This window comes from Spinacia oleracea, chromosome 6 (assembly GCF_020520425.1).
Source record: "Spinacia oleracea cultivar Varoflay chromosome 6, BTI_SOV_V1, whole genome shotgun sequence".
In the NCBI taxonomy this organism is placed as follows: domain Eukaryota; kingdom Viridiplantae; phylum Streptophyta; class Magnoliopsida; order Caryophyllales; family Amaranthaceae; genus Spinacia; species Spinacia oleracea.
Genome location: NC_079492.1, coordinates 41,463,602 through 41,473,288, shown reverse-complemented (window position 1 = coordinate 41,473,288; position 9,687 = coordinate 41,463,602). Strand labels below are relative to the sequence as shown.

Below are 9,687 nucleotides of genomic sequence, written 5' to 3'. Positions count from 1 at the left end.
CGCAGACCATATTTTCTATCCTATTTGGGCCATACTAGTCACTTTTCATAACCTGCAAAACAATACATTTACAATATACCATTCACCCATTCATTTATCAATGAATGTCCCACATAGCAAGTTAGTAGAACATATTATGCATCACATAAACATTTGCAGCAACTAATCAAGGGTTTCAATAATCTACAAATTATTCAATTCTTATAGTTCTAATCGAGTTGTTTTAACCTTAAAGGAATGTAGACCTAATCAAGAGTTTAATGACTAAAAGCTCCACTAAAACCAAGAAATTTACATGCTTTACAAATTTTAAACATAAAATTGTATTTCCTAGCCCAACCGGAAACTTACAAATTTATTTAAAATTTAAAGCTCATATAAAATAATATTTAAATCCTTTAATTTTATTTTCAGTTGATTAAAACTAATTAATTTAAATTTTATCAAGGTTTTAATTTTAGTAAAATAATTAGTAAAAATAAATTTATAATAATTAAATTAATCAAAATTAAATTCCGAGAAAAAAAATTAAATTACGAATTTAAATTTAATTAAAATCGTTTTCAACCGAAACATAAATAAAACGGCCCTTACGTACCAAGGCAAGGCCTTAGGCCGAAGCCCAAGCCTCGCCCAAACATCAACATCTGCAGCGCCATGGGTCGCATGCACGAAGCAGCGCCTAGGCCCGCGTTGTTGTTGCCGAGTGATGCCCCATCGCTGCGCACGGCTTCGTGCTGTGGTTGTTGCTCGCTGCTCGATGGCTGCACGCTGGGCAGTGGCATGCGCAGCGGCATGCGAGCTTGCTCTAATGTTGTTGCCTTGCCTCGTGCCTTGCGCTACGATGCATCGATGCCCCTTGTTTTCTCGATCATCCACACGGCACACACGGCACAACCACTACCTGTCGCGCATGCCTTGCTCGCTCATTGCCTCGTACTACATGGGCTACGAGCTCCCTTGCTCGTCGTCGTACGCCCGCACAATGCAACACCCATTAAGGTTAATACTTAGCTTCCATTTCTTCGTGCATGCAAGATTGGTGATCGGTTTTATAAAAATTAATAATTTTTATGCTTTTAATTTAATTGACAAATTAATAAATCATATTAATTTCATTAAATTTGGGCAAAAATCGAAAATTTATTATTCAAATTAATTTTCGATTACTTTTATTTTTAGGGATTCAAATCTAGGTCATAAAATTTTAAAACTTTTAAATTTTAACAAATTTTATGGTTGTTTTTAATCATAGTATCCTAATTAAATTGCTAATTAATTATGAAAATCAAAACAAATTCTAAATTATTTGAATTTCAACAAATTAATTACAATTACAAATTAGGTTGTATAATTAACAAGATTAGGTTTTAAAATTTTTAAACATATACAGTAGGTCAATCATAGATTCAAGATTTACATACAAGATTCGCAAATATTTAATTTAACATCATAAAAATTACAAATTTTGCATATGAAAAACTAAAACCTCCGAAAAGTAATAATTAGGCTTCGAATTTGGGAATTCTGGGTGCGGCGTCAAATCAAGGATTTTTGTCAAAATTTTAAAACTTCGTTTACATGCGAAATTCGTTATAAAATTATAAGATTCCGACCATTATTGACAAAACTGCCGAAAAATCCTACGAACATATAATCAAATAATCGCACGAATTTGCAATTAATTACATACACGAAATTAATCACCCCTTTGATTCATTGCAAATTTATAAAATTTAATCCATGTTAACTATAATTAATTATGGAATTAATTAGAGGCTCGTGATACCACTATTAGGTTATGAATAATATAAACAATATATTTCATGCGGAAAAACCATAAAGCCATGAATCCAAACTAATTGCCACATAGTCAATTAGCATAATTAGGATACATACAATGTGATGCGTGCTTTCCCTAGCTGCTCCCGAACCGAACAAGAACAACTTTAGGACTCCAAATGTCGCCCCTCCATAGATAGTCCACAGTACGTTCGGATCCGCCTCAGATTCAATTAACTAGAATATTATATAAGGTTTTATGTTTACTCGGAAAGCTTATTATTAATTTTAGGCAAATTATTAAATTCTCTCTTGAACTTAATATATGTGAATACTTATTGAATTGCTTTATAAATTGTGATCATGCACCACATATTTATAGGGTGGAAATAACAGAGTTATAATTACACTAGGATTTGAATAACTAAATCCATTAGGATTCTAGTTAAATAATATCATTAGAATTTTACGTTTAATCAAATACCTAAGTATTTCAGATTTAACAAAATATCCAATTTGAGTAGAATTAGGAAAACGAGATTACTTCACAAGGAAGTAATCCTATCCGGCCAAGGGATTACTTGCGTGGCCCTTGAGCCCACGCTGCTGTGCAGCCCGCAGCCAAGCAGGCCGCATCTCGCAACTCACAGCCCACGAATGCTTGCTGCTTGCTCGCTAGCCCATGGGCGCTGGCAGCTGCACACGGCCCAGTGGGCGCTGCTGCTGCTCGGCGCGCGCGGGCTTGCTGGGCGCTGGGCCTGGCTTCATGCTGGGCCTTGCGTCTTGCAAGCTCGTCCGTCGATCGTTTCGTACGTCGTGCTTCCAATTCGTTTTCCGATTCCGGAATTCATTTCCGATTCGAACAAATATTTAATATTTCCGATTCCGGAATTTATTTCCGATTCGAACAAATATTTAATATTTCCGATTCCGACAATATTTCCGATTCCGGTAATATTTTCGTTTCCGGCAATATTTCCGATTCCGGCAATATTTTTATTTCTGGTAATATTTCCGATACGTACCATGTTTCCTTTTACGACAACATCTACGACTTGGATAATATTTATATTTCCGTCATGATCCATATTTCCGTTTCCGGCAATATCATCATTTCCGGAGCATTCTATATTTTGCCTTTTGACGATTTCAGCTCCCACTCGAACCGAGATCTGTCGTTTCCGAATGTTCATAAATAGAGTATTTAATTCACTTAAATACTTGATCCGTTCACGTACTATTTGTGTGATCCTACGGGTTTAGTCAAGAGTAAGATGTGGATTAATATTATTAATTCCACTTGAACTGAAGCGGCTTCTAGCTAGGCATACAACTCACTTGATCTCACTGAATTATTAACTTGTTTAATCAATTAATACTGAACCGCATTTATTAGAATTAGCATTGAATTCATACTTGGACCAAGGGAATTATTTCCTTCACTAATTCCCAAACCTCCCAAGCTTTTAGGAAGTTGGATTGTTTTCCTATTAACTCAATGCATTCCCGAGTTTCCTTTATTGACCGAAAAGAATTTGGCCAAAATAGAATCAACCCTGGCCGCAATCAAGCCAGGGACCTCCATACAGGAGAGAACATGAGAAGTCATAGCAACGAGGACATGATTTATTTAAATGAGCTTCTGCGATTGAGAGTGAGGCACTAAATTCCAAGAGTTAACCTTTGTAGCAATCTTGCCCACAATATAAATTGAAATTTTGAATTCTTAAGACCTGGGAGATTAATTGGCACTCCCAAATGTGTTGACAAAGAAGAAACTAAATCAATTTGAAAAATAGTCTTAAATCTTTTCCTAATCTCTAGAGGCGTATTCGAGCTAACCTTGAAATGTAACTTTTGCAGGTTCAGATGCTGGCCCAAAATTGCACAAAATCTACGGATGATGTTCTTCACTGGCATACAAATTTTCTCTGAACCTTTGAAAAATAAAAAGAGCATCAACAGAAAAGAAAAGGTGGGAAATTTAAGGACAACCCCTTGTGTTACCGATCCCTGAAAAAGATTGAGATCAATTCCCATTTGTAACATTCAGGATAATATACGTACATAACAGAAACAGAAAAGGAGACAAAGGATCTCCTTGTCGTATTCCTCAATTCAGTCTAAACTGATCTGACGTATCTCCGTTGATGAGAACTATCTAAGAACATGTTGAAATACATTGATGAATCAGTTGAATCCAATGACATGGAAACCCATTAGCTAGCGCTCTCAGATTTTCATGAGAAAAATTCAACGAACCCTGTCATAAGCTTTGCTCATATCTATCTTGACTGTAGCAAGGTACCCATTGCTTTAATAGAAAAGAACATTATCCTTCAAGAATCTTCTCGAAATGAAAGCATGCCGAGACAGGGAGATGATGTTCTTCTCATAACCATACACTTTGAAGCACATTTATAAATCGTATTAAACAGGCTGATGGGTCTCAAATGGCCTACCTCTTATGGAATGTCCTTTTTAGGAATCATTACCCAGATATGGTGATTTCATTCTTTCAAGAGATAACTAGAAGTAAAGAAACTCTTTACCGCATCACAAAAGGATCTCCCTACCTTCTCCCAGTGAAGTTTGAAGTATCCCACTGTATAACCATATGGACCCGAAGACTTACAATTGTCCATTGCAAACATTTGCGGACTTAATATCTTCATCAGAAAAAGGTCTATCAATCATCCGATCTTGAACCTGAGATATTTGAGGTAGATCTGATTCTGGAATAACCATGTCAAGGTCTTGATTATGAAGAATCTCATCATTCGAGTGGAAAATTGAAGGAAATAATGCCCTTGGTCCAAGTCTGCATTTAATGCTAAGTCTAACAAATGCGGTTCAGTATTAATTAACAAGTTAATAATTCAGTGAGATCAAGTGAACTGAATGCCTAGCTAGAGGCCGCTTCAGTTCAAGTGGAATTAATAATATTAATCCATAACTTACTCTTGACTTAACCCGTAAGGTCACACAAATAGTACGTGAACGGATCAAGTATTTAAGTGAATATATTATTCATTAAGTACTCTATTTATGATCATTCGGAAATGACGGATCTTGTTTCCAGTGGGAGCTGAAATCGTCAAAAGGCAAAGTAAAGAAATACTCTGGAAATGAAGATATTGCCGGAAACGGAAATATCGTTCATAACGGAAATATAAATATTATCCAAGTCGTAGATGTTGCCGGAAATGGAAACATGATTCGTATCGGAAAATATTATCGGAAATAGAAATATTGCCGGAATCGAAAATATTGCCTGAAACGGAAATATAACCAGAATCAGAATTATTGTCGGAAAAGGAAATTATTTCCGAAATCGGAAATATTAACGGAAACGTAAATATTTGTTCGAAACGGAAATAGATTCCGGAATCGGAAAACGAATCGGAAGCTCGACGAGCGACAAGCCGGAAAGCGAGTCGGCCCATCGCTGGACAAGCAAAAGGCCAAGCGCATAGCACTGAGCACAAAGCCCAGCGCCAACGCCCAGCCGATGGGCCTGGAGCGCTGTGGGCCGCGAGCAGCAAGGCAAGGCAGCATCAGCAAGCAGTTTGCCAAGCCCCGAGCAGCAAGCCAAGGCAGCAGCAGCCCGCCAAAGACTCCAGCGCGTTGGGCCTTTGGCTAGCTGCGGCTGCGGTTGGGCCTAGGCAGGCACACGTGCCAGCGTGGCCCATTGTGGCTGCGTTGGTTGCTTCGTCTTGGGCTCCAAGAAAAGTCCGATTACTTAGTTTCCAAATAACTTTGGGATTAAGTATTAGTTTTCCTACAATTCTAATTGGATAAGAATTTCAATCCTAGTATGGTTGGTAATTCTTTTCCTAGTAAGACTCAAACTCCTTATTTCCTACCTTATAAATATGAGGCTAGGCCCTCATAATTTCATACATCAAAAAAAATATTCTTTACTTACATTGTGTTCAAGGGAGAACATAATAGCCTAACCCGAATACATAAAACCTTAAGTAAAATCCTAGTTGGTTGAACCTAAGGTGGATCCGAACATGTTGTGGACTTTCTACTGAGGGGCAACATTTGGGGATCTAAAGACTTGTTCTTGTTCGGTTCGGGAGCAGCTAGGGAAGGCACGCATCACATTGTATGTAACCTGAATTATGCAAATTGACTATGTGGAAATTAATTTGGGTTCTAGCTTTATGGTTTTTCCGCATGAATTATATTATTGTATTATTCATAACCTAACAAAAATATCCTTTAATCAGTGCCATATCTTATAGACAACCATTGTCACTACTGCCAATGCAACCTTCTTCAAAATCTTGTTGCCATTATATCTGCCTTGGATGCTTTTAAGGGTCTGGTTGAGGCTTCTTTTCTAATTGGAAAATTGCTATAACATATAATTGATTCTACTAAAAAATTGGACAAAGAGACTCGTCCAAAATAGCCTAAGCGACCCAATTTAAGGGGATCTCTAGATTGGGGGGTCTCTTTGGGTCTTTTTTTTTATAAAGATACCCCCTCATCTAGAGCGGGTTTGTTTGTTAAAATTAAGAGACCCTTACTAAAGAAAAGGAGTATGTTATGTTAACCATACAAAAAAATAAATAGAACGGGAAGAGGAGTGGCTTGGACACAAGTGAGTACCAATACAGAAAATTTAGTATCAATACTAATATTTTAGTACCAATAACACAAAATTGCTTAGAAGTACCAATACAAGTCATTTTATGTTATTGGTACTAATATATAATGTATTGGTACTAAATTTTCTGTATTGGTACTGACTGTAAGGTTATGAACAACATAATTCATGCGGAAAAACCATAAAGCCAGGAATCGAAATTAATTGCCACGTAATCAATTATCTTAATTTAGTATACATACTATGCGATGCGTGCCTTCCCTAGCTGCTCCCGAACCGAACAAGAACAAGTATAGGGCTCTAAATGTCGCCCCTCCGTAGATAGTTTACAGCACGTTCGGATCCTCCTTAGGTTCAACCAACTAGGATATTATCTAAGGTTTTATGTGCACTCGGGAAATCACAATAAGTGATATGATAGGCAAATTATTAGATTCGGTTGAATTCAATGTGTGTTGGATGTTCTATATTTTGTGAACATTGATCACATATATATAGGGGAGGAATAGAGTAGTCTTTTTTTTTTTTTTTGATAAATCAGCGTAATCATTTCATTGATTAGGAAAACACCCTTTACAAACAGAAGCCAAGAAACAAAGCTAAGAACCTTCTAGGAAGGACATAAGCCAACTGAAACAAGGCAAGACCAAAACCCAACATGGCACCAGCCATGAAAACAGACCAAGTAACACCCCACTAAACAATCTTCTCCTGCCACCATTGTTGTACAATATCACTATCAGGCCCCCCTATACATTGAATTCTACTTATGACACTTTGTTTCACAAAATTGAGAGTATGTAGTATAGTAGGAATCTTGTTGTTCCATAGAGCATCATTTCTGACTTTCCAAATGGCATACACTACAGCATTAACTGCAGTATATTGAACCATCTTATGGAATTTATTCCCCTTGCTCTTCCATTGAATCCATCTGATCAAACCCATGTAATGAACAATTCGACCTGGTATGCCAAGCCATTGCTTTATCTCCATCAGGCATGCTTTGCTGTAGCAGCATTCAAAAAAGAGATGAGGATGAGTTTCCTCGTGACTGTCACAAATCAGACACATGGAGGTTTCACATACCCCCAGTTTTTTCAACCTGGATCTAGTCTGTAATCTCCCATGGACCATGAGCCACCAAATGACTCTGTGTTTAGGAACTGCAACTCTACACCAGACTGCAAAACACCAAGGAAGTTTCTGGTGATGAACCACCATTTGCTTATATACCTTCTTCACAGAATACTTAGGCAATTGAGCAAAGCTGTTCTCATCATAGTACTGCTTCAATTGTTCCTTGACAGCACAAATTTTCCTCCAATACCACCCACTATCACCAATTTGCCCATCTTACCCACATAATATCCTGCTTTCTGGCAATTGCCCACACATACTTCCCCAAAGCTGCAATGTTCCAAATCTGAACATTCCTGATTCCTAGACCACCCTCTTTCTTTGCTGTACACACCTTGTCCCATGCTATATACCCAGGTTTAGAACTAAAATAGGAACCTTGCCAAAGAAAGGCTCTGCAGATGGCCTCCACAGTTTTAAGTGTGTGTTTTGGCAACACAAACACCTGAGCCCAGTATGCATGCACACTCATCAAAACAGAATTGATTAAGGTAATTCTGCCAGCAAAAGATAAGTTCCTAGAACTCTAGATTTTAATCCTAGCCATCATTTTGTCAACTAGGCATTCACAATCAGCATTAGTTATCCTTTTAAAATAGATTGGTACCTCAAGATACCTAAAAGGGAAGCTTCCTGCAGTAAACCCGGATAACTCAACCACCTTTGCAAATTCAGCTTGCTTCATACCAGCAGCATATATGGCAGATTTTTGCACATTGGCTTTCAAACCAGAAGTGTCAGAAAAGATTTTGAAGCTCTAAATCATCATGAGAATGGATTGAGAATCACCCCTGCAGCAAAGAATTAAATCATCTGCAAAGCACAGATGAGTGAGCTTAGTAGCTTTGCACCTAGGGTGATATCTAAATCCTTTTTCCTGACCCAACTTCAGCATGATTCTGGACAGGTATTCCATGCATACCACAAACAACAAGGGTGAAAGGGGATCCCCTTGTCTCAACCCCCTTTTTGAAGCAAAGAAGCCATGTAAAGTACCATTGATCATCAAACAGAATTTAGGGGTAATGACACAAACCAAAATCCAAGCCACAAATTGATCAGGAAACCCCAAACCAAGTAGCATTTCCTCCAGAAAATCCCATTCAATTGTGTCATAAGCTTTCTGCATATCTAGCTTAACTAAACAGCTGGGAGAGGCACTCTTCCTACCATATTGTCTCACAATTTCTTGACAAATCATGATATTATGCATGATGAACCTACCATGGACAAAAGCCCCCTGGTTCTCAGCAATCAACTCAGGCAAAACCACTTTCATTCTTTCACACAAGATCTTAGTTATGCACATATAAATTACATTACAGCATGAGATTGGTCTGAACTCAGTAACACTAGCAGGACATTTGGTCTTTGGGATCAAGGTAATGGTTGTAGCATTTATCTCCTTCAGCAGCTTTCCAGTCCTAAAAAAGTCCAGGACAGCTTTAGTAACATCCCCACCCACAATATGCCAATTCTCCTTAAAGAAATGGCTCCCAAAACCATCAGGTCCAGGTGCTTTGTCCCCATTAATGGCAAACATAGCAGCCTTCACCTCATCACCAGTGACTTGAGCAGTCAAACACTGACCTTGTACAACATTCAAAATAGGTCCAGCACCAACAACCTCAGGCATAATGCAACTTCTATGAGTTGTATTGGACCCCAGGGGTTTCTGATAGTACTGCAAGAAGGCATTAGCCACAGATTGCTCATCACACACCCATTTCCCCTCCATGTCATGTATGGCATACACTGAATTTTGTATAATTCTAGCACGAATACTCTTGTGAAAAATGGCACTATTCTCATCACCCCACTTGGCCCATGCCTCTTTAGCTTTTTGTCTCAGAAAATATAGGTATACAGAATGCACAATCCTATATTGATTTGCAGCTTCATTTTCTTTATCAGCAATATCATTATCATTAGGATTCATATGCAACTCTCTCTAGCATTGAGCCAGTTCATGCAATGCTTTCAAATCAGCTGCATGGATATCATTAAACCCATCCTTATTCAACTGCTTGAACACCCCCTTTATTCTTCTTGGCTTCATTACCACTTGATACATTGAAGTACCCACATCAGGCTTATCCCAATTAGCTTTGACTAACTCAGTGTAGCCATCAGCATGCTTCCAC

General features: G+C 38.0%; 1 protein-coding gene across 1 annotated transcript; it reads right to left on the bottom strand.

The window, feature by feature from the left end:
* Positions 1-7,099: 7,099 nt before the first annotated feature.
* On the bottom strand, positions 7,100-9,482 carry LOC130463095 (uncharacterized). Its single transcript, XM_056832132.1, has 4 exons — positions 8,466-9,482; positions 8,161-8,300; positions 7,804-8,040; positions 7,100-7,739 (listed from the first exon to the last, which is right to left on the bottom strand). Exons 1-4 carry the CDS (start codon positions 9,480-9,482, stop codon positions 7,100-7,102), a joined length of 2,034 nt encoding a protein of 677 aa, XP_056688110.1.
* Between the last annotated feature and the right edge of the window lie 205 nt (positions 9,483-9,687).

What these genes read in the sequence shown, in the direction of transcription:
- LOC130463095 (XM_056832132.1), bottom strand. Translation starts at nt 9,482, where the DNA reads ATGAATCCTAATGATAATGATATTGCTGATAAAGAAAATGAAGCTGCA. An exon ending in GCAGGAAGCTTCCCTTTTAG is followed by an intron (nt 8,041 to 8,160) that starts GTATCTTGAGGT and finishes TTTTGCTGGCAG; the next exon opens with AATTACCTTAATCAATTCTG. An exon ending in AACATTGCAGCTTTGGGGAA is followed by an intron (nt 7,740 to 7,803) that starts GTATGTGTGGGC and finishes AATTGGTGATAG; the next exon opens with TGGGTGGTATTGGAGGAAAA.